This window comes from Gopherus evgoodei, unplaced genomic scaffold (assembly GCF_007399415.2).
Source record: "Gopherus evgoodei ecotype Sinaloan lineage unplaced genomic scaffold, rGopEvg1_v1.p scaffold_69_arrow_ctg1, whole genome shotgun sequence".
Taxonomy (NCBI): Eukaryota; Metazoa; Chordata; order Testudines; family Testudinidae; genus Gopherus; species Gopherus evgoodei.
In genome coordinates, this window is record NW_022060090.1 from 493,307 (window position 1) to 518,875 (window position 25,569).

The 25,569-nt window shown below is 49.6% G+C and overlaps 2 protein-coding genes across 4 annotated transcripts in view; both read left to right on the forward strand.

Moving 5' to 3' along the window:
• LOC115643735 (zinc finger protein 135-like) overlaps positions 1 to 3,701 on the forward strand; it is a 62,182-nt gene extending 58,481 nt beyond the window's left edge. The window contains exons 2-3 of one of the 3 annotated variants that reach the window (XR_003998362.1): positions 72 to 1,261; positions 3,429 to 3,701. Coding sequence is in view for 2 of the 3 variants with exons in the window: in XM_030547731.1 (XP_030403591.1) it covers positions 83 to 1,192 (1,110 nt within the window). In the remaining variant the exon portion in view is untranslated. Of the gene's footprint in view, positions 1 to 71; positions 1,787 to 3,428 lie in introns of those variants that run through there. The other 2 variants (XM_030547732.1, XM_030547731.1) reach the window with 2 other exon arrangements.
• LOC115643738 (zinc finger protein 660-like) overlaps positions 1 to 25,569 on the forward strand; it is a 579,185-nt gene that overhangs the window by 470,734 nt on the left and 82,882 nt on the right. The gene's annotated exons all lie outside the window — the stretch shown is intronic.

A 25,569-nucleotide genomic window follows, 5' to 3' on the forward strand; every position in this document is an offset into this window, starting at 1 on the left:
TTGACCTCTCTCTTGTATTGTTTTGGCGTTCCCCTTTCCATCCCTGTTTGAGGTTTCTGTCTCTATCACAGCAGGTGATGCAATGGTAGGTGAGAAAGAGGAGCAGAATTTTCAGCAAGAAAATGTTGAGCAAGTGGATAAACACAGAGCATTTTTGCAAAGATCGAAAAGGAATGTGTCCAGGAGTCATGAGCAGGGAAACTCCTGGGAGAGTCAGCACAGACCAGAAAGAGAGCAGGGAAACCAGCCAGGAGAGAGAATGGGTAAATATATTTTCTGTTGGGGAACTCAGAAGAGCCTCAAGGAAATCACAGCACAGCAGGAAATCCTCATGGGAAAGAGGAAAAATACATGCTGTGAGTGTGGGAAAAGCTTCTCTAGCAGCTCGGCCCTTTCTCAACATCAGAGAATCCACACAGGGGAGAGGCCCTATGAATGCCGTGAGTGTGGGAAAACCTTCACTCAGAGATCAGGCCTTTCTCAACATCAGAGAATCCACACAGGGGAGAGGCTCTGTGAATGCCGTGAGTGTGGGAAAACCTTCACTCACAGATCAGGCCTTTCTCAACATCAGAGAATCCACACAGGGGAGAGGCCTTTTGAATGCAGTGAGTGTGGCAAAACCTTCAATCACAGCTCAGTCCTTTCTAAACATCAGAGAATCCACACAGGGGAGAGGCCCTATGAATGCCGTGAGTGTGGGAAAAGCTTCACTGAAAGATCAACCCTTTCTAAACATCAGAGAATCCACACAGGGAAGAGGCCCTATGAATGCCGTGAGTGTGGGAAAAGCTTCACTCACAGATCAGGCCTTTCTCAACATCAGAGAATCCACACAGGGGAGAGGCCTTTTGAATGCAGTGAGTGTGGCAAAACCTTCAATCACAGCTCAGTCCTTTCTAAACATCAGAGAATCCACACAGGGGAGAGGCCATATAAATGCTGTGAGTGTGGAAAAGCCTTCAATCACAGTTCTCACCTTATTACTCATCAGAGAATCCACACAGGGGAGCGGCCCTATGAATGCCGTGAGTGCGGGAAAACCTTCAATCACAGTTCACACCTTCTTAGGCATCAGAGAATCCACACAGGAGAGAGACCTTATGAATGCCGTGAGTGTGGGAAAAGTTTCACTTGCAGCTCACACCTTTCTAAACATCAGAGAATCCACCAGACGGGAGAGGCCCTATGAATGCCGTGAGTGTGGGGAAAAACTTCATTCACCGCCTGCAGCTTGTTAGCCATCAGAGAATCCACACAGGTATGCGACCCAATGGAAGCAGTGAATGTGGGAAAACCTTATTTTGCCACTGAGCCCATGTGAGCCATCAGAGAATCTGCAAACACTGTAGAAACCCCTAGGGCTATCAATACTTTAATACTTTTCCTGATTCCCACAGAGTAACTTTTAAAAGCTGTTTGAACTGCTTGAAGCACCGATATCCCTCAGTTTGTCCAGATGAGTGGCCCAGTTTTGCATTTTGCAGTTTGACTCTTTGAGGTGGACCCATTTGTCCTTTCTATCAACTCCATTCTCCCATGAGTAATTTGAGTGTGCCCTTCTCACAAGAAACAAGGGAGCATCACATTTATACCATTCCTCCTATTGCAGAGTTATTGTTAGAGTCACCAGTGATGCAGATTGTATCATTGCCAGTTATTCTCACATTGCTTCGGGGTTGTGCTGAAGAGCAGTTATCATGGGAACTTTCCAAATTATATTTAAATGAAGAGGAGCAAGTGCAGGAAAAAAGGTGTCATTTCAGCCTCTGTGATACTGGAAGGAAATGTAAAAAGCGGCAGAGTCCTGTGGCACCTTATAGACTAAAAAACGTTTTGGAGCATAAGCAATATACAAAAACCTGTAGGAGAACACTTCAATCTCCCTGGACACACAATCACAGATTTAAAAATAGCCATCCTGCAACAAAAAAACTTCAGACCCACACTTCAAAGAGAAACTGCTGAGCTTCAGTTTATTTTCAAATTTGACACCATCAGCTCAGGATTAAACAAAGACTGTGAATGGCTAGCCAGCTACAAAGGCAGTTTCTCCTCCCTTGGTGTTCACACCTCCACTGCTGTAAGAGAGCCTCATCCTCCCTGACTGAACTAACTTTGTTATCTCTAGCCTGATTCATGCTTGCATATTTATACCTGCCTCTGGAAATTTCCACTACATGCATCTGATGAAGTGGGGATTTACCCACAAAAGCTTATGCGCCAATATGTCTGTTTGTCTGCAAGGTGCCACAGGACTCTTGGTCACGTTGTACAGAGCTGGACTAAGACAGCTACCCCTCTGATACCTGGAAGGAGATGGGGTGACTCAGAGATTCCGTCCTTCCCCATCACGGCAGAACTGTTACCTTTTGTCTGAGCCAGGCAGAGTTTATCGTCATCACATTCTACCCCTCCACTTCTCAAAGTGTCATGTGATGAAGTGTTCTCAGTTGTCCGTGCTTGGAGATGATGCTTTGACTTATTTAATCCTATGCGAGAGTCGCTATGACTGGAGATGAAAGTATCAAAGGGCTGGAAGGGGAATTCAAATGGATCCTAAATACAGTGTGATCATTTGGAGTTTAAATCCCAGGTTCCATCTATTGGTAAAGCCAATTCTGCAAGGTGGCTGCTTTTTCCCCCCATTATGGGAATGCTAGGATACTAAACATGTTGTAAATAACATAACTGACTATTGAGACAGTGCTCATTGAAATATGTTTGAATGGATTAGAGGAGAATGTGATGGGAGAATCTCTTGTCCTGATTCTAAATAATTAGATGTAGCCTGCTCTGAAATTTCAATTTACACTTCATTGTCATGTATTCTATCTCTCTGTGATCTGGGTTTCTATCTTTCTTGATGGCTCTGTGGTCACACAATTAGATATTAGTTCAGCTCAGATTTATTGGAGAATTGAAGACAAATGAGCATTTGCTAAAGTCATCATTTCTCACTTCAGCTTTGCTTTTCCCCATCCTTCCATGATGACATGGAGAAAGTTCAAGTGCAGTTCTGTCAACAGGAGAGAACTCTCCAATTTACTGCACATGCTAACAAAGACGCAGCAGTGATTTAAAATCTCCACTTGGAAATGGGGAACAACAGCAGACCCCCCAGTAACTGAGGGAAGTGCATATGAGCACAGCATAGTTAAGTTGTTTAAATCAATATTGTCTCAGATGGCTATGTTGGCAGGAGAAGCTCTCCTGCTGACATAGCGCTATCTATACAGGGATTAGAGCTGTGTAACTATGTTGCTCAGCTGTCTCGATTTTTCACATCCCTGAGCAATAATTATACCAATAAATGTCTGTAGTGAAGACTAGAGTTTTCTCTTGTGTTTTATGCATTTACATCACTTCTCCCCTACCTCCTACTACTTCGAAAGATTTAAAGTGTGACGAGAGGTATTTTTCCTCAGGATGCAAACATTCCCACATAGGAGACACCTTCCACCAACACGCATGACAGAAGAACCAGAGATATATGAACTCTCAGAAGTGTTGGAACAAACCACAACTTGAGCCAAGGTTCAGGTGTTGGCAATGGGGATTAAAAGAAAACTAACATATATGACACGAATTTGTGATTTTTTAATATGTTAATGTTACCAATGAAAATGAAATTATAGATGGTTATTGGTTCAAGAGTAAGAGACTAATTGTTTGATAATCTGAATTATTTTGGAAAACTGGAAGTTGTCTTGTTTTTTTCTTTTTTTAGTTGTACAGGAAATGATGGCTAATCTTCAAAAGTTACTTGGATTTAATTTACCCCCTGTAGTGCAGGGAGTTCTGGTAGAAAACCTCACTCCAAAGGTTGGAGTGGGAGAATAGGTGTTAGAGTGTATGTCATGGTATAAATCCCCACTCTGAACCTTAGCGTTCAAAACATGGGGTACCAGCATGAATTCCTCTAAGCTTGATTACTAGCTTAGAACCTGTAGCGCTGCCACCAACCAGGAATTCCAGTGCCTGGTACACTCTAGTCCCCCCAAAACCTGGCCTGGGGACCCCCAAGACCCAGACCCTCTGGATCTTAACACAAGGAAAATAAACTCTTTCCCCCCCCCCCCCCCGTGGCCTCTCCCAGGCTTCCCCTCCCTGGGTTACCCTGGAAGATCACTGTGATTCAAACTCCTTGAATCTTAAACAGAGAGGAAAATGCACCTTCCCCCCTCCTTCTCTCTCCCCCTCCCAGACTCTTCCTGAGAGAGAGAGTAATCCTAACACAGAGAGAAATTAGCCTCTCTCTCCCCCTTCCCTCCTTTCTCCCCACCAATTCCCTGGTGAATCCAGACCCCGTCCCCTGGGGTCTCACACCAGAATAAAAAAAACCAATCAGGTTCTTAAACAAGAAACTTTTAATTAAAGAGCGAAAAAAAAATTATCTTTGTAAATTTAAAATGGAATAGTTACAGAGTCTTTCAGCTATAGACACTGGGAATATCCTCCCAGCCTAAGTATTCAAATACAAATTAAAATCCTTTCAGCAAAATACAAATTTGAACTCCTTCCAGCCAAATGCACATTTGCAAATAAAGAAAACAAACGTAAACCTAACTCGCCATCTACCTAGTACTTACTATTTGGAATCTATATGAACCTGTATCAGGGAGATTGGAGAGAAACCTGGTTGCACATCTGGTCCCTCTGAGCCCTCAGAGTGAACAACAACCAAAAACTAACAGCACACACAGAAACTTCCCTCCCTCAAGATTTGAAAGTATCCTGTCCCCTGATTGGTCCTCTGGTCAGGTGACAGCCAGGCTCACTGAACTTGTTAACCCTTTACAGGCAAAAGAGATATAAAGTACTTTTGTTCTATTAACTCCTTCTATCTGTTTATGACAGTGTATAAGATAATATTGGGCCTGTATAGTTTTTATTTTTTGTATTTCAAATAGAACATATTTTGCTTAGCTTCAGAGTCAATTTCTATTAAAAGGAAAACTACTCGTGGAGACAAGTTGTCTTAAGTTTTTACCCACTTACACTGTAAGGGTCACTGACTTCCCCACTTCTCTAATTTGCAAAGGAGAGGCCTGCCATCTGTCATAGGACGTGTCCAGCAGGTAGGAAAGCTGCAGCTGTCAGCCATCAATACCAAGGAAAAGGCCGAAGTCCATTGCCTTTCATATCAAAAAGCCATCCAAACGCTGGTCTACACTGAAAAGCTATGTTGACATCACCACATCTCTCAGGGGTGTGAAAAATCCACTCCCCTGAGAGAAGTAGTTAATGTGACCTAAGCCCCAGTGTAGACAGTGTTAGGTTGTCAGAAGAATATTTCCAGTGTTTGAAGGGTAGACAGAGCTTTAGACAGATTGATCCCCTTTGAGAATCAAGTCATGACATCAATTCCAATTTTGACCCATCTCCCTATATGTGAGAAAGCTTCCTACTATGGAGGCCTGAGCCAGGTATCCGGTCACCTGGTTCAACTGAGGGAAAAGCTCTTAGTACCCATCAGGCCAAAGACTGAGAGAAATAGAGAGTTCCAACCATTGTCATTTTAGTATCTTATTGTTCCTCTCTCTGTTTTTTGTGCTGGCCTTTCTGTTCTATCAGGGTGTGACTGTATGGCTCAGTGCATGTGTGATAAAAGCTCTTTGGTGGCAGTTGGCAAAGAGGTCAAATAATTCACAAGAAACTCCTGCCTCAGACCTGACAAACTCATCACACCTAATGCACTAATTTTTATGATATTTATCCAGGAAGCTTAGCAGTGGGATCTCTAGTGAAAGCTTGTAAATTATTGTTACTCCTGGTCACTGCAAGAGGTGTATATGAGTTCTGTTGAAGGAGTTTTGTAAGTATATGGAAAATTAGTCCCATATGGTATTGTCATGAAAGTGAGTCACCCCAATCACAGGTCTTGTTGGAGGCAGCCCATTCAAATGGGAGGGAATTGTCACCCGTCCCTTGCTAGCCAGTTACGCGATGTATTGCTGCATTGTCAACCTTTGCACCAGCCCAGAAAAGCCAGTGGAAAACTATCAAACACAAATTATAGACATCGAAACCCTGTGGAAGTGAAAAGGACAATATGACAATGAGGAAATGGTCCATTCTGTGAATATACGCAAAAGACTGATTCAGTTTATGACAAAGTGGAGAGAAACACTCTGGGTCCATTCACCAAGGAGATCACTACTGACAGCGGTGCTTCAAGAAAGGCAGGGGCATGGTCCCTGGGGACTAGCAATCACTGCAATAGACTGTCACCTCACACTTCAGTCTACTTAGCTAGGGAAGGGAGCTATTAAAAAGTGTTGGTTGCACTTTGTGATTTGTTTTATTGGTAACGGTTGGTTTCCATCACTCACATTTGTTTCTGTTTAAATCTGTCCCTTGTTAAATAAATTTCCGTTTAGTCGATAACTGTGCTCAAGTGCTATGTGTGATACCAGTAAAACTGGTAACCTGGGCTGTACCATTGCTTTGGGCAGAGAGGGGCTGGGATTTTTCTGAGCCCTGGTCTACCCTGGGGGAGGGGGAGTGAATCGATCTAAGTTATGCAACTTCAGCTACATGAATAACGTAGCTGAAGTCAATGTACTTAGATCGACTTACCGTGATGTCTTTGTCGTGGTGAGTCGACTGCTGCAGCTCCCCGTAGACTCTGCCTGCCCCTCTCACCGAGCTGGAGTACAGCAGTCGGCAGGAGAGCACTCGATGTGTTGCATCTACACTACACGCGATATATCGACCCCCGCTGGATCGATCGCTGCCCACCGATTCGGCAGGTGGTATAGACATACCCAGAGTATCTGGTGATCGGAGCTGGACCCTGGAGGGGGACACATTGAAGGAACTCGGGGATTAAGGTGCCTCTATTGTCAACTGTCAGGGCTGCTGTGGCTCAGAGGAGGGTGCTTGACTGCCTGACAGGCTGGTGAGCTTGGTCGCTAACATCCAGCTGCCAAAAGTCCTCCTTAGTAGTGGCAGGTGGCAACAAGGAGACTCACAGCCCTTGGCACCCTTAGAATGGTCACAGTGTGCATCTATGTTGATCAACCTGTCAGATCCACACAGGGAAAGCTCCCTATAGCATAGCTCCCTGACTCAAAATAGCCCTAAAACTCTGCCCTATGAAATCATGGAACATGTGCTCTTCGCTCTGTGAAAGCATGTAAAGAATCCAAGCACTGGAGAGTAAGGATTGGGTCCAGAGTGACCTAGTCAAATTGGAGGATTGGGCCAAAAGAAATCTGAGGAGGTTGAACAAGGAGAAGTGCAGAGTCCTGCACTTAGGAAGGAGGAATCCCCTTCGCTGCTACAGCCTGGGGACAGACTGGCTAGGCGGCAGTTCTGCAGAAAAGCACCTGTAGTTGGACTAGATACCTCCTGAGGTTTCTTCCAACCCTAATCTATGATTCTGAGTAGCTGCAAGTGGCCCCCAAATGTTTCTTTGTGTTCACAACTGTAAAGACACTGGGAATGGGCAACAGGATGGATCACCTCATGATTATGTGTTCTGTTGATTCTCTCTAAAGCATCTGGCATTGACCACTGTTGGAAGACAGGACACTGGGCTAGATGAACCATTGCTCTGACCCGGTACGGCTGTTCTTATGTTTTCTGTACAGGAATGAGGCTCTTACAAAGCAGAAATGGGAGGTGTGGCTCTAAATTGAATTCAGTTTTAGAGAGAAATGTGTTCAAACACAGTGAGATTCGATGTATGGAAGAAAAAGGAAGTGATCCCCAGTTCCTTCCCCAAAGCCTTAGATGGGGATTAGCTGCCAACAGCTGTGGCTGCTGCTCTGAGGGGAGCAGTATAAGCTGTCTGCCGGGGGATGCAGCCCACCAGCTGGTTCTCCTGGGGCAGATGGTGAGTTGCCGGGCAGGGATGGTGCATCAGCTGGGGTATGAAGTATGAACAGGGATCTAAGGACCCTACACCGGCCTCCAGTGGAGGTTGAGGATGCTGAGGCAGTAGAAACTCAGCATCAGAGTCGTCAAGATTCAAAGCTGCTTGGGGGTGGAGAGGAGGGGGGTGACTGCTGGATTTTTAATGCATCCCCTTAACTACTCGCCCATGACAACCTGGCTACCCCCAACTTTGTCATTGCTCTGTGGTTCTCCTGTTGCCCATTCCCAGCTTCTGGCAAACAATGGCTAGAGACACCATCCCTGCCCATCCTGGCTAATCACCATTGTTGACCCTGTCCTCCATGCACTTCTTTGGTTCTTTTTTAGCTCTGTTCTAGTCTTGGCCTTCACAACATCCTCTGGCAAAGAGTTCCCCAGGTTAACTGCGTTGTATGAAGAAATACTTCATTTCAAACCTGCAGCCTATTCATTTCATTTGGTGACCCCTCCTAGTTCCTGTGTTATGAGGAGGAGTAAATACCACTCCCTTCCTTGGTCCTTTGAAAGATGATATGTGAGCCCCCACCTCCCTGCCCCATATCTCACGTCCAGGGACCAACACGAATATAACAACATCGCAAACAACAAGGTTCAAAGTCAATGCATGTGGGAAAAGCATCGTGTGTTTCATTCCTTACATTCCTGTCCCATTGCATGGCCATTTCCTTTCTCTCCTTTCTGTTAAAAGCTTTTCTGTTTTGCACAGAAACATTATTTCCCCAGGAGAGACCCAGGAGTGAGGGCTGCATTCCTGTACCAAACAGCCACTAGAAGGGGGCAGAGAAAGGCCTTTAGGACGAGGCATCTATCACTGACAGAAAATTATCTCCCACCTGCAGGTCACTGGCAGCCTGAATTTCTTCCTTCTCCTTTCGGAGTCTTGTCTGGAATCAGCACTATCCAGCCCCTCTGTATGTAGTGGGGAAAAATCACAAACCTTGTCTTTAAAACAAGCTGTTCCCTTCCTTCTCAGGGAAGATTTTTCTATGATTGAGGTTGAGTTTCACTTCCCCTCTTCTAGGGGCGGGTTAGGTGTGGGGCCAGCTCCCAATGAGATCTGTTTTCAGCTTTGCCCCCTAACTCTGCTCCCAGCTGTCAGGAGGCTTCCAGCCCATCCACCCTGCTCACTAGCTCCATGGTCATGTGTCACCCCCTTTACCAACACACGTAGCCTGCAGGAAAGCTACTCCTGCCAAATGTATTGGTGGTACAGTGGTGAGCATAGCTGCCTTCACAAGCAGTTGACCTGGCTTCAATTCGCAGCCAACGCAATAATGGCTTTTCTCTTTTGTTGGTTCCTTGTCTGGAAGTGGTTTAATTTCAGTCACATTGTGTTACAATCACATCATCAATAGACTCAGACAAAAAATGTGGCAAAGCCCAGCAGTTCACACAGGATGGAGGCACACAAGGGGCTGAGAAGACAAAGCACTTGGAAACCTGCATCTCCCATCCCCTGGCCTTCCATGTTGTGATCCCAGCTGTGTGCGGATATTTATCTGATGTTCCTGCATGATGGGGAAATAAAGTTTTCAGTCAGTTTTTGCTCCGACAGATTCCTTTGCTGTTACAATTATAATGATATGAACAAAGGGAACCAAAAAAAAAAAAAAAAAGCAAAACAAAATCCACCCAAATTGCAATACAGGTGGGGAAAGAGAAGATCACAGTTAAGCCAAATCTGTCAAAATAAAAATACTAAAACAGGAGCCGGGGGAGAGAGATCAGGTCTGTGGAGATCCCCTTGATAGTTGAACTCACATTGCTAGAATCAAAGTTCAGACTTGACACTGGAAAACCTACAACTACCCAGCTCTGTGAACACCAAGATGGAGCTGGGACACTTGTTCTGCTTCAATCATTTACTGTCTCTGTGTTCTCTGTCTCTTCTCCCCCATTACCCTTCTCCAATGTCTCTGCCTTTCTCCTCTGGCTCCCTCTCCCCTGCCCTTGCCCAGAACTCACACTCTACAGCAGTTAGGAAAAGCCAGAGTTTCCATGTTCCACACATGATCCTGTATCAGAGGATGTGTGACCTCGGCCAAAATGAGTCACCAGAACAATATGACCCTTTATGGGAGACCTCTGCCTATTCCACAATTTACACCTCCCTCCCCCCCAAAGGAGGTAAAGTACAGCTCTGACTGAGAGGCCCCCATAGGAGAAACTTAAGACAAATTTGTGTGAAATGCTGAGAAGTGAAGAGCCCCCTTGGCTCCCCTAAATCCCCAGAACTCTAGTGTCACCCCCATGGCACCAACACAGCGAACCCAGTGGGATGGGATTATAGACTACAAGGGGGAGGCAGCAGGGAGAGAGGTGACAGGGAGTCTCTCTCTTTCCTTCTCTCTTCACTTTCTGTTCTTCTCTTTCCTTCCAGGAACTGCAGTCACAGCAGGGAGGGGTTTGTCTCTTTATTGGGGATCCATGTCTGTCACGGAGGTTGCAAAAGTCATAGATTTTGTGACTTCTGCAGTGGCCAGTGTGGCTGACTCCGTGGCTGCCCAAGCAGCTGGCCTGGGGACAGCTTGAGCAGTGGTTCCAAGGGTGGCAGGAGCAGCCACAGCTCGGTGGCTCCTGGCACCTGTCCCAAGGTGGCCAGAGCAGGGCTGGCCTCGGGGGCTCCCCTGGGGCTTCTCCCCCCCATACATGGTGCCACGGGCTCCCTGGACTCCCTGCCCCCACAGCTGGTGCCACAGACCCCTCTGGGCTTCCCTCTCCAAGATTCAATGAGGGATAATTATGGTATAGGTCATGGATGGGTCATGGGCAATGATTTTTTGTTTTTTGCCCATGATCTGTCCATGATATTTACTAAAAAAACCTGTGATTAAATCTTATCCTTCCTCATTATCGAGCAAATAAATCAACACGCTTCCACCTGCAAGCGGATTTAGCCCAGGACCCTCAGAGTCAGCAGCTGTTATGCCCCCACTGAGCTCTCTGGTCAGGTGTCCTAGTGCTGGAAGCCTCCTGTTTAGATCCTAAAATAGCGTTTTTGCACCAAGGGGGAGCTCCACTGTTATTTTATTGAATTGCTTCAAAAGAGCAAGTGTAGAAAGTGTCCTAAGTGCCAGGCTCTCTGCCATGGAAACAGCTGCCCCTGCTCTGCAGGAGTCTGTGCGTTCCACCCAGCAACGTACAAACCTGCTCCGAGCTGAAGGGGGTCAGACAGTGACAGGGTTGGTAACAAATACTTCAGACTATTAACTCCAGGTCCCTTCCTTTCTTTAATGCAGGATGTGCCAGTCACCTGGTAACCATGGTGTTATCTTCACCTTAAAATACCTCTCAGTACATTTTCAGTGAGCCCTCCACCCCCTGCCATCCCTGCAGCCAGCCCCGCATCCCATGCCCTGCCTGCAGCCAGCCCCTACCTCCAGCCAGCCCCATACCTCCTGCCCTGCCTACAGCCAGCCCTGTACCCCCTGCCCTCCCTACAGCCAGCCCCACACCCCATGCCCTGCCTGCAGCCAGCCCGTCTGCAGCCAACCGTGCTCCCCCTGCCAGCTCCACACACCATGCCCTGCCCACATCCAACCCCTGCCACACCCCCTGCCCAGTCTCCAGCCACACCCCCGTGGTCCTGCCCAAAGCCAGCCAGCCCCCCCACACACCCCAACCCACACCAGCCCTGCACCCCCTGCCCTGTCTCCAGCCAACCCCTGCTGCACCCCCCCTGCCTGAAGCCAGCCAGTCCCACACTCTGTCTCCAGCCCTACCAATCCCTGCTGCACCCCCTGTGGCCTGCCCTGAAGCCATCCAGCCTGCCCTAGACACCCCTCTCTCTAGCCAGCCCCGCACCCCTTACCCAGCCAGACCCCACCTCCAGTCAGACCCTGCCCTGCCTCCAGCCAGCCCCATGTCCACTGGTGCCCTGAAGTTCCCAGGGCAGTAACCCTGCACATCTGCTTCAATGAGTGGGGCAGGGAGCAGCTGGGACCCACACATGTGCACACCCTAGGGTGACTATACAGCAAGAGTGAAAAATCAGGATGGGGATGGGGGTAATAGGATTCTAGATAAGAAAAAGACCCCAAAATTGAGACTGTCCCTATAAAATCAGGACATCTGGTCACCCTACCTCACCACCAGGATTCCTGAGTTCCATTGCTGGGTTTCCTATTGGTTCCACTACTGGTTGTTTTCCTTTTCCTGGGGGACTTTGGGAAAGTTGCTCCTCACTCGAGGGCTCTGTCCCCAGCATACAAATGGGGATTTTATACTTTCCCGCTATTGGAAAGTGCTGGGAGAATCCCGCAGCAAAACTGCTCTGACAGTGCTAAGCAGCATCTGACCATTCAAGGTTGGAGCTCACTGCTCAGGAGGAGTGTTTGGCTCTGGGGTTTCACTTCAGCCCAGTCTAGAGAGAGGGGCCCAACCATGGAGTTTGGCTCAAGAATACCAAGTCTCCAATTTGTTAAGGGCGTTTTGAATTTCAGTCCTGTACTCCAAAATGCTTGGCGTCAGTTGCAAATTTTAGAAGCATGCTCTCCACTCCATTTTCCAAATCATTCATGAAAATATTGAATAGTACCGGACCCAGGACTGATCTCTGCCGGACTCACTAGGTACACCCTCTCCGTTGGACAGCCAAACCTGGAGAAGGACTCCTGGAGTCTGGGGTTTCAACCAGCTCTGCACCCACATTCAGGGGCCGGCTTTAGCAAGCGTGGGGCCCAATTCGAATAGTTTCGATGGGGCCCCGGCAGGGATGACTAAAAAAATCACCTTTCATTTCTTCCATGTATTATTTACTTTCCATGACTGTATACATAATAACAAAATTATATATTACATACATTACATCATATTGTATATGGCTCTTTTCTTACTCCCACTTGGGTGCTTTCTACAAATATCTCTTGATCTCTTGCCCATATTGATAGAAGTCACCACAGTCTAAAAGAATATTAATTATAGATTTTCACTTTCATATTAGGAAAATAATTTATGTTTCGATAGTTGTTCAACTGATTTTCTTCAATAATGTTTATTTTATGCCCCCTCTTTCCCCCCAACACTGCCCATCTTGCAGAAACAAACCCTCCTTCCTCAGCGCCACCCTGTCAAAACAGCTGTGGGCCAAAGAGGAAGGTTTGGGGGGGGGAGAGAAATGGCACACATAGGCAAAAAGAAGTATTCCATTCTATTCATCCGAAGAAGTGGGCTGTAGCCCATGAAAGCTTATGTTGAAATAAATTTGTTAGTCTCTTAGGTGCCACAATTACTCCTGTTCTTTTTGCAGATACAGACTAACACGGCTGCTATTCTGAAACCTGACACACATAGGATGACCAGATCACAGCAGTAAAATAGGAACCACCTCCTCTCCGCTCGGCCGCACCATCATACCCTTCTTCACCCCCTAGTCCCCCGCTGACTTGCTGCGTCCCTCCTAGTCAGTCCCCCACCCACCACTTGCCTCCTTTCACTTTCTCCCTCCCCTGCCAGAAACTCCCATGCCTGCCCCTAGAACTCCTGCTGGCTCACTGCTCACCTCTTTGTCCACCTGCGGCTTGCCGACCCGCTTACCCCCGACTCGCCATTGCACCGCCCTCCCCCCCAGTATGTAGCCTCATTCAGAGACCCAGGGGTCATTATATTACTGCACACAGCAGTCAATGCAGTTGTAGATAAATCTCTGCATTATGCATTTTTGTATAACTTTTACATGACTTTGTATTGAACCTTGGCAATGTTATAGCGGGCCCCTAAGGTAGTATATAAGGTAAAAGAAAAATGTCTTTTTGCTAGAAGTAGAATAAGAGCTTTCCTCCACTTTGTAATCAATTGCCCTATTGAATGAATGAGGTGTGAATGAGGAAGGTGTGGAAGGCAGGCACCTCCAGACAGCTGCAACCCTTGGAGAGGGGCTGGGAGCCAGACCAAGGAGCTTTGCCCAGGGCTGAGTGGGACGGAATTTAGGTGCTGGGTGCAGGCTGGGGCACGGGGTGGGGTGCAGGAAGGGTGGAGGGGTGCAGGCTCTGGGAGGGAGTGTGGAGGGGTGGGTGCTGTGCAGGCTTTGAGACAGAGTTTGGGGGCTGGAGGAGGCTGCTGAGGGGAAGGGACTGCCATGTGGCTTCCTTCCTCCCCTGATGCCCCTCACCATAGCCTCAGTGGGGGATGGAGCTGCCCCTTCCCCAGTGTTTGCAGGAGTGGTGGCTGCAGGGAAACCCAGTCAAACTCGGTTTTACTCTTTCGCTGATGGGTCACTTAAACTCCTTACAAACTCCTTCCCGCCTCTCTCACTCTCCTTTTCTACTGGGCTTGTTCGATCTTTCTGGTGGAGCCAGATGAAAACCACAAACTCCAGTGAGAGCAACAGGCTGGAAGACTAGACTGAACCCACCACCCAGCCTAGTCCATCCCAGAGCCCAGGACTGAGGGCAATGTCCCCTCACCCCCAGGCCACCTGCTTCCACTCCTGGCCTCTCCCAGAGCTGCCAGTGATTCTGTGTGGCTGCATCGGGTGGGATTTCAAGTGGACCTCTCAACCCCCCGCTAAATTCACCCCTGTTTTGTGACCACTCTGCACCAAGAGCACCTTCCTTCCCTGCCCTAGAGCTGCTGGATGGCTAGAAAGCTGAGCTGGGCATTTGATTGATCTAGAATATTATCATGCCCCTCCTCAAAAAAACCTTAATATCCACATAGCTTTGGGGGGCGGCTATTCGCCCCCCCTCAAAAAGCCAGTCTATTTTATTGTTGCAGGGCAAATGAAGGAGCCATAGTTTAATGGAAATATTCAGCCCCTATAGCGGTCTTGCAGCAGGGAAAGCAGAGCTGATGGGAAGGGAACTGGTTTGGATAGGAGTCCCAGTCTCCTTCCTTTGCAAAATAATTTGAGGAGGGAATCAGATCATGCTGTGCCTCAGTTTCCCCTTCTGCAGGGAGATTGAGAGGGGATAAAAGTCTCAGCCTGCCGTGCCATGCTGCAGACCTTTCACATTGTCCCCTCTTGATGTATTTGATTTCCTCCTCCAAATCTCCCTCCCTCTCTCTCTCTCTCTCTCTCACCTGGAGTTCACAGCACAGGGTTCCATGACATGATCTCGACTTTAGTTGTGAAACAGACACAGGCAGGCACAAACTCACCCTCAAACAGCAACACCACGAAAACCACAACACCAACCCAATCTTACAAACTTGCGGGAAATCACAGGGTCAGACACTCACCGCTGGGAGCCCCAGCAGCTGTTCAGGTAGGTGAGTTCCACTGCAGAGATTCCTGTCCCCCTCGGCGTCCCCTCCAGGTGAGTGCTGGGGGGAGGGGAGGGGAAGGAAGGCTGTAAAGCACGTGTGCCTTCTGCCCCTTCCCCCTCCTGACCTGCAACACCCACGCGGCTGCTTCTGCTCAGCCCTGTGCTGGCCCGTGTCTCTCGTTGCCTAGCAGCAACAGCTGCAGCTTCCGGGAGACGCAGAACTTTGCTTCCGGGAGACAGCGAGCGCGGGGCCCCTTCAGGTGCAGGGCCCGATTCGGGGGAATCGGGCAAATCGGCCTAAAGCCGGCCCTGCTCCCAACCCTGCGGCTCTTCTCCCCCACACTGCAGCTCCTGCAGGGACCCGGGGCTTATCCTTCCCCCCCGGCCCCACCGTGGCTCCAGCCCAGTCCAGGGCTTCTCCTCCCCTACTCCAACTCGGCTTCTCTCCTCCCTCCCTCCTGCCAGTATCTGGAGCTTCCCTTCCCCCCAACCTACCACTGCCCCCAGCCCCGGCCTAGCCAGGCTCCCTGGGGCACCCAATGCTGCTGTGGCCGGAGCCGAGCCTGGCGGGTGGGGAGCAGTGATTCACGTGGAGGCCGTGGCAGAGCCATCAGCCCGAGAGGTGTGGGGCAGCCCCAGGGAGCAGGACGGGCTGTGCTGCTGCTGGCCCCGCACCCCCGCCCACCCCTGAGGCTGTTGGGGGTGGGGGGACTCACTCAGCCCCTGAAGGAGCAGGGACCTACGTCCAGGCTGTAGGGGTCCCAGGGGGCCTTAGGGGATCGTGGGGGGCACAGAAGCCTAATTGCAGGCTATGGGGGTCCCAGGGGTGCTTAGGAGGTGTGGGGGTGCAGATACCTATGTCCAGCCTGTAGGAGGTTCGTTGGAGTCACAGATACCTACGTCCAGGCTGTAGGGGTTCCTGGGGCGTTATGGGGTTTCTGGGAGGTCACAGATACCTATGTTCACACTGGAGGGGTCCCAGAGGGCTTAGGAGATTTATGGGAGGCACAGATACCAACGTCCTGGCTGTAAAGGTCCCTGGGGGGCTTTGTGGGTTGTGGGGGGCACAGTTACCTACATCCAGACTGTAGGAGTTCATGTGGGGATTAGGAGATTTATGGGGGGCACAGATACCAACGTCCTGGCTGTAGATGTTCCTGGGGTGCATAGAGGGGCTGTGGTCGCACATACCCGACATCCAGGCTGTCTGGGTCCCGGGGGAGATTAGGGGGTTCGTGGGGAGCTCAGATATCTATCTCTAGATTGGAGATGTCCCAGGAAGGATTAGGGAGTTTCTGGGGTGCACAAATACCTATCTCCAGGCTATAGGGGTCTCTGTGGGCCTTACGGGTTTGTTGGGGTCAGAGATAACTATCTCCCATCTTTAGGGGTCTCTGGGGAGGCTTATATGGTTTGTGGGGGGCCCAAATACCTATGTCCAGGCTCGAGAGGTCCCTGTGGGACTTATAAGGTTCGTGAGTGGCACAGATACCTACGTCCAGGCTAGAGGGGTGGCTGGGGGGCTTAGGGAGGTTGTGGGAGCACAGATACCTAACTTCAGGCTATAGGGGTCATGGGGGTGCTTAGAGGTCGGGGCAGGCACAAATACCTACGTCCAGGCTGTAGGAGTCCCGAGGGGATTGAGGGGTGTGGGGGGCAGAGATACCTGCATCCACATTGGAGGGCTCCCTGGGAGTTTAGTGCATTTATGGGGGTCACAGATATCTATGTCCAGGCTAGAGGGGTGGCTGGGGGGCTTAAGGGGTTTGTGGGAGCACAGATACCTAACTTCAGGCTATAGGGATCCCGGGGGTGCTTAGGGGTCGGGGCAGGCACAGATACCTACATCCAGGCTATAGGGGTCCCCAGAGGATTGGGGGTTGTGGGGGGCAAAGATACCTACATCCAAACTGGAGGGCTCCCTGGGGGTTTAGTGCATTTATGGGGGTCACAGATATCTATGTCCAGGCTAGAGGGGTAGCTGGGGGGCTTAAGGGGTTTGTGGGAGCACAGATACCTAACTTCAGGCTATAGGGATCCCGGGGGTGCTTAGGGGTCGGGGCAGGCACAGATACCTACATCCAGGCTATAGGGGTCCCCAGAGGATTGGGGGTTGTGGGGGGCAGAGATACCTACATCCAAACTGGAGGGCTCCCTGGGGGTTTAGTGCATTTATGGGGGTCACAGATATCTATGTCCAGGCTAGAGGGGTAGCTGGGGGGCTTAAGGGGTTTGTGGGAGCACAGATACCTAACTTCAGGCTATAGGGATCCCGGGGTTGCTTAGGGGTCGGGGCAGGCACAGATACCTACATCCAGGCTATAGGGGTCCCCAGAGGATTGGGGGTTGAGGGGGCAGAGATACCTACATCCAAACTGGAGGGCTCCCTGGGGGTTTAGTGCATTGGTGGGGGTCACAGGACGTTGGTATCTGGGGCCCCCAAAAAACCCCTAAGCCCCCCAGGGACCCCTCCAGCCTGGATGCAGGTATCTGTGACCCTCACAAACTGTCTAAGCCCGCACTCCCTTCGGGACCCCTCCAGCCTGGACCTAGGTATCTCTGCCTCCCCCAACATACTAATTCCCCCTGGAAGCCCTATTGCCTGGACATAGGTATCTCTGCCCCTCACAAACCCCCTAAGCCTCCCAGGGACCCCTACAGCCTAGATGTATGTATCTATGCCCCACAGAAAACCCCTAATCCACCCGGGGACCCCTACAGCATGGACCTAGGTATCTTTGCCCCCCAGGAACTCCCTAAACCCCCCAGGAACCACTCCAACCTGGACATAGATATCTGTGCCTCCCAAAAAAACCCTTAGCCCCCAAGGGACCCCTAGAGCCTGGAGATAGGTATCTCTGCCGTCCGCAAAACTCCCTAATCCTCCCCAAAACCTATCCAGCCTGGACGTACATATCTGTGCCCCCCACAACCCCCCAAGCCCCCTGGGACCCCTCCACTTGGATGTAGGTATCTGTGCCCCCCCCCCAACGCCCTAAGCCCTCCCAGAATCCCTATAGCCTGGACGTAGGTATCTGTGTCCCCTACAATACCACTAAGCCCCCCCCAGGGACCCCTCCAGGACATACATAGGTATCTGTGCCCCTCACCAAGTCCCTAAACACTCAGGGACCTCTGTGCTCACCACAACCCCCTAAGCTGTCCAGGGACCTCTCCAGCCCGGACGTAGGTATTGGTGTCCTCCAGGAAGCCCCTAATCCCCATCAGGACCTCTACAGCCTGGACACCAGTACCTATGCCCCCCACAACCTCCCTAACTCCCCCAGGGTCCTGACCATCCTGGATGTAGGTATCTGTGACCCTACAAACCCCCTTAAGCCCCCCGGAATGCCTCCATCCTGGACATAGCTATCTATACCTCCAATGACCCCTAAGCCCCCCAGGGATCTCTACAGCCTCTACGTAGGTGTGATGCTCTGTGCATTACCCTCTGCTGCCTCATGGTGTCACTGTTCCTCTATGAGAGAAATGCTCTGTGCATTACCCTGTGTGGCCACACGGTGTCACTGTTGCTCTGTGAGGGAAATGCTCTGGGCAATACTCTGTGTGGCCACACGGTGTCACTGTTGCTCCATGCGGGAAATGCTCTGGGCATTACTTTGACGGAGTAGGGACTGTCTGTGGGGGGTGTCATAACATTTTTTCCCAGATTTGGACCTTAGCGTCCGAAATATGGGTGTTAGTATGAAAACCTCCAAGCTTAGTTACCAGCTTGGACCTTGTAAAGCTGCCACCAGCCAGTGTCTGGCTCACTGTGGTCTCCCCAAAACCTTCCCTGGGGGACCCCCAGACTCAGATTCCTTGAGTCTCACAACAAAGGGAAATAACCCCCTCCCCTTGTTTCCTTGTTACTTCCTCCCAGGCTTCCCTCCCTGGACAACCCTAGGAGATTCCCTGCTTCCAGTCCTGGAAACACAAGTACCGAGAGAGCTAATCTCTCCCCCCCCCCCGCCCCACCCAGAGGGTATGCAAAGTCAGACTTAGTAAATCTAACACAAAGAGATTTTCCCCTTGACTTCTTCCTTCCACCAGTTCCCTGGTGAGCTGCACTCAATTCCCTGGAGTCCCCACTGAAGTAAAACTCAAACAGGTCTTAAAAAGAAAGCTTTATATAAAAATAAAGAAAAGGACATAAAAATGGTCTCTCTGTATTAAGGTGACAAATACAGGGTCAATTGCTTAAAAGAAAAATGAATAAACAGCCTTATTCAAAAAGAATACAATTCAAAACACTCCAGCAACTACACACATGTAAATACAAAAAAAAAAACAATATAAACTTACTGTCTTATTATCTTTGTACTTACAACTTGGAAACAGAAGATTAGAAAGCCAGGAGACAGAAAGATCACTCTCAGAGCCGAGAGGGTCAGACCCAAGACAAAGACAAAGAACTCACACCCAAAACTTCCCTCCACCCAGATTTGAAAAAGTCTTGTTTCCTGATTGGTCCTCTGGTTAGGTGTTTCAGGTTCCCTGTGTTAACCCTTTTACAGGTAAAAGAACATTAACCCTTAGCTATCTGTTTATGACAGGGGGATGGGAGAGCAGTGGGTGACTTTAGGTGAGGGACAGGACCTAAGCCTGTAACTCGAGCTAGGCAGGAGGGAGGGGTCAGCACCTTTGCCCGGGAAGCTGGACAAAGGAAGGGGCCGGCTGGAGGGAGTTAGTTCAGTTTTGGTTTGGAGTTGGGTTGTTGGAATTCAGGGAATCCCAAACTGGAAACTGAGTTTCCTGAACCCCAAGAAGGACTTGATTGAGGGGTCCTGGTTGTGCCCAAAAGCTCTGCTGTATCCTTCATTCCTGTTGGCCAAAAAAACCTTCTGTTTTACTGGCTGGCTGAGTCACTGTGTGTCCCAGGAAGAGGGGTGCAGGGCCGGATCTCACCATACTCTGTGACACCCCATAAGCCCCTCCGGGACCCCTGCAGCCTGGACGTAGGTATCTGTGCCCCTCACCAAACTCCTAAGCCCCCCAGGGGCCCCTACAGTCTGGACCTAGATATCTGTGCCCCCCACGAACCCCTTAAGCCCGCCAGGGACCTCTCCAGCCTGGACATAGGTGGAACTCTTCTGCCAGGCTGAATTCACAGCAGCAAGAACTGGGTTCAATACATAGGGGTCCCTTCGCTACAACGTAATGCAAACCAGCTAGAGACCCCACCATGGGAAATTTTTACATATGCATCCCTAGGTGCCTCAAAGAGACAATACTTCCTCTCTCGCAAGCACAGAGTCTGGGTGTAGCAGAAAATGTTTAATAACGTGAGATAAACAACATAGCATTAAATTGGGAAAACACTTCAACTAGGCCTTGTCCTTTTCCCTAGGCTCTTGAGTCTAGCAACCCCCAAATCACCCCAAGACTCCAAAGTCCAATACCTCAAATGTTTCAAGAGTCCAGCAACCCCAAAATCATCCACAGTCCCGCAGCCCCAGAGTTCAAGAGTCTATCTGCAGGGTTTTTCCCCCTGCCAGCCTGGGTAGAAAGGGGCACCTTACGTGGTCCACTGCTGACTGCCCTGCCTCTCCGTGGGATTCTGCTTCCACCTTCCCCACGAACTGCTCAGCTCAGTCCACCAGCTGCTCTGCTCCACCAGCCGGCCTGTGATCTGCTCCAGCTGTCTCCAAAAACTGCTTGGCTCACCTTACTCTATGGGCCACTTCAACCATCCCACAAACTACTCCTGTCCATCAGCTGCTCTGCTCCACAATATAGCTTCAGACTTTCCCGCCAGCTAGCACAGCTTTTTAGTGATTTCAGCTCAAGAACCTGGAACTTCAATTCTTAAGAGAATCAAAAATCAGCTATGCTATTCAACTGTTAAAAGAGTAGAAGGTGCAATTGGTGTTTCTGACTCACCCAAGGAGCCCACTCCCTTGTCTAGCGAGTGCCACTCAATTGATGGTGAGAATCCCTGTCTCAAAGCAGTTTCACAGATCCTCATCCACACAATCAGGGTGACAATACTCCACATCTCACACCCCAACAACAAATAAACTGGGGATACCACAGCTACCAAAGCAACCATCCCAGGCTGCTGTGGCAGTGGCAGGTGGGGTGGGTGTGCTTATGCAAACACAATCAGCCCCTGAAATTCTTTTCCACACTCGCCATAATTCACCACCAGATGTCAGGGTAGAGTTCATCCTGCTTCTTCTTACATAGGTATCTGTGCCCCCCACAATCCCCTAATCCCACTGGGACCTATCTAGCCTGGATAAAGGTATCTGTGCTCCCCACAAACCTCTAAGCCCCCCAGGGAACCCATATGTAGGCATCTGTACGCCCCACAAACCCTCTAAGACCCCCAGGACCCCTCCAGCCTGTAGGTAGGTATCTGTGACCCCCCAGAGCCCCACAGAGACCCTCAGGACCCCTACAGCATGGATGTTTGTATCTGTGACCCCCACAAACTGCCTAAGCTACCCAGGGCCCCCTACCATCGGGAGGTAGGTATCTGTTCCCCCCAACACAACTAATCCCCCCCAGGACCCCTCCAGCCTAGACGTAGGTATCTCTGACCCCACAAATCCCCTAAGCCATGACGGGACCCCTCCAGCATGGACATAGGTATCTGTGCCCCCACAACCCTCTTAAGACCCCTGAAACTCCTCCAGCCTAGATGCAGGTATCTGTGCCCCCCACAAACCCCCTAGGCCATGATGGGACCCCTCCAGCCTCGACATAGTTATCTGAGCTCCCCACAACCCCCTTAAGCCCCCCGGAACCCGTCCAGCCTAGACGCAGGTATCTCTAAGGTCCCCAGGACCCCTCTTGCCTGGATGAAGGTATCTGTGTCCCCCAAAAACCCCTAAGCTCCCAAGGATCCCTATAGCCTGGATGTAGGTATCTGTGCACCCTCACGAACTCACTGATCCTCCCAGAGACCCCTACAGCATGGACATAGGTATCTGTACCCCAAAATGCCCCAAAGCTACCCCGGGACCCCTGCAGCCTCGAAATAAGTATTTGTGCCCCCCCAACTCCCTAATACCCCCAGAACCCCTCCAGCCTGGATGTAGATATTTGTGACCTCTAGGAACCCCCTAAGCCCTCCCCAGGATTTCTCCAGCCTGGACATAGGTATCTCTGCCCCCCACAAGCTCCCTAAGACCCATAGGGCCCCAACCAGCCTGGTTGTAGGTGTGTGTATGCCACACAAATCCCCTAAGCTCCCCAGGGCCCCCTCCAACTGGGACGTAGGTATCTGCGCAACCACAACCCCTTAAGTCCCCCAGGGACCCCTCCATACGTAGGTTTCTGTGCCCCTCACCAACTCCCTAAATCCCCAGGGACCTCTCCAGCCGGGACATAGATATTTGTGTCCCCCATGAAGCCCCTAATTCCCACCAGAATGCCTCCAGACTGGACGTAGTTATCTGTGCCCCCCACAACCCCTAAGCCCCCCAGGAATCTCTACAGCCTCTACATAGGAGTGATACTCTGTGGATTATCCTGAGTGGCCACACAGTGTCACTGTTGCTCCATGCAGGAAATGCTCAGGGCATTACCCTGCGTAGTCACACGTTGTCACTGTTACTCCATGCAGGAAATGCTCTGTGTTCTGTCTTTCTCCAATGACACATTTCAGCCCCTTGTATGCCTCCATCCTGTATGACTTGCTGGACTTTGACACATTTATTGTCTCATTCTATTGATAACATGATTGTAATACAATATGACTGAAATTAAACCACTTCCAGAAGAGGAAAAGCCATTATTGCATTGGCTTGGAATCAAACCCAGATCAACTGCTTGGAAGGCACCTATGCTCACCACTATACCACCAATGCATCTGGCAGGAGTAGTTATCCTGCAGGCTCTGTGTGCTGGCAAAGGGGATGACACCTGACCACAGAGTTAGTAAGCAGGGTGGATGGGCTGGAAGCCTCCTGACAGCTGGGAGCAGAGTTTGGATCCCAGAGTGACTGAAAGGGGTAAAGGTGAAAACAGAGCTCATTGGGAGCTGGCGCCACCCCAGGAGAGGGGAACTGAAGCTCAGCTTCACTCACACAAAAATCTTCCCTGAGAAGGAAGGTGTCATGGTACATTTCTCCACTCTGAACCTTAGCGTCCAAAAGATGGAGCACCAACATGAATTCCTCTAAGCTCAATTACCAGCTTAAGACTTGTAGTGCTGCCGCCAACCAGGAATTCCAGTGCCTGGTACACTCTGGTCCCCACAAAACCTTGCCTGGGGACCCCCAAGACCCAGACCCTCTGGATCTTAACACAAGGAAAGTAAACCCTTTCCCTCACCATTGCCTCTCCCAGGCTTCCCCTCCCTGGGTTACCCTGGAAGATCACTGTGATTCAAACTCCTTGAATCTTAGAACATTGAGGAAAATTCACCTTCCCCCCTCCTTCTCTCTCCCCCTCCCAGACTCTCCCTGAGAGAGAGAGTAATCCTAACACAGAGAGAAATTAGCCTCTCTCTCCCCCTTCCCTCCTTTCTCCCCACCAATTCCCTGGTGAATCTAGACCCAGTCCCCTGGGGTCTCACCATAATAAAAAAAACAATTAGGTTCTTAAACAAGAAAAGCTTTTAATTAAAGAAAGAAAAACCAGTAAAAATTATCTTTGTAAATTTAAAATGGAACAGGTACAGAGTCTTTCATCTATAGACACTGGGAATACCCTCCCAGTCTAAGTATACAAGTACAAAGTAGAATCTTTTCAGCAAAATACACATTTGAACTCCTCCCAGCCAAATACACATTTGCAAATAAAGAAAACAAACATAAGCCTAACTCGCTTTATCTATCTAGTACTCACTATTTGGAATCTATAAGAACCTGTATCAAGGAGATTGGAGAGAAACCTGGTTGCATGTCTGGTCCCTCTGAGCCCCCAGAGTGAACAACCACCAAAACTAACAGCACACACAAAAACTTCCCTCCCTCAAGATTTGAAAGTATCCTGTCCTCTGATTGGTCCTCTGGTCAGGTGACAGCCAGGCTTACTGAACTTGTTAACCCTTTACAGTCAAAGAGATATAAAGGACTTCTGTGCTATTAACTTTTATCTGCTTATGACAGAAGGGGACAGCTTGTTTTAAAGACCAGGTTTGTGTTTGTTCCTGCTACATACGGAGGGGCTGGGTAGTGCCGATTCCAGCCCCCAGACTCTGGGAGGATAAGGAACAAATTCAGGCTGCCAGTGACCTGCAGGAGGGAGATGATCTTTTGACAGTGACAGATGCCTTGTCCTAAAGGCCTTTGTCTTCCCCCTTCTAGTGACTTTTTGGTACAGGAATGCAGCCCTCACTCCTGGGTCTCTCCTGGGGAAATAATGTTTCTATGCAAAACACCAAAGCTTTTAACAGAAAGGAAGAAAAGGAGATGGCAACTCAATGGGACTAGTACATAAGGAATGAAACAAAAGATGCTTCTCCCATGTGCATTGACTTTTAACCTTGGTTGCGGTGGTATTGTATCTATGTTGGTCCCAGGGGTCCTCTGGGGTGCCTGACATTGGTCATTTTCAGAAGACTGGACAGTGGGTTAGATGAACTGGTCTGACTCAGTATGGCTGTTCTTATGTTCTAACTGCTGTTTAGGAAAGAGACGACCTTTCAGGCTACACAGAACTGAAGCAGGGTGCTGGGTTAGCTCCAAAGCTCGTCTCTTTCACCAACAGAGGTTGGTCCTTGACAAGCACTTACCCTCGCCCACCTTGTCTCTCTTGGACTCTGAAAAGTGTTTTCTCTCCACTCCCTTTGCAGAGAAGTTAAGTTTCCCTTTGGGCAACTATCAGGCTGAAGCAACTGTATTGACTGTGACACTAGAATTGAACATTTAATATTATAAATAAAAGAGTCTAAACCTGAGGTTCTGGTTTTCACATTGGTTTTTCTAACTCAGTTCTCAATTCTCTTCTAGAAAGACCTCCGGGATGCCTGCCCAGCCCAGCAAAAGTGGCAAGGAGAAAGCCCACAATCCTGCTCTTTCAGGTAGTGGAAGGCTCCTATCAAATCCCACCTCACTCAGTCAGCACCCAGTCTGTGGCAGTGCATAGGATTCTTCCATCCTAAGTGCAGGACTCTGCACTTCTCCTTGTTGAACCTACGCAGATTTCTTTTGGCCCAATCCTCCAATTTGTCTAGGTCACTCTGGACCCAAACCCTGTCTTCCAGAGCTTGGATTCTTTACATGCTTTCACAGAGCGAAGAGCATATGTTCCATGATTTCATAGGGCAGAGTTTTGTGCTGTCAGGAGCTTTCCCTGTGTGAATTTGACAGGTGAAACAACATAGAGACACATTCTGACCTTTCTCAGGGTACTGAGGACTGTGAGTCTCCTTGTTGCCACTTGCCACAAGGGAGTTTTACATTTGGCAGCTGGATGTTAGTGACCAAACTCACCAGCCTGCTGGAACTCAAGGACCCTCCTCTGAGCTATAGCAGCCACCCTAACCCCTGAGTTCTTTCAATGTGTCCCCCTCTGGGGTCCAGCC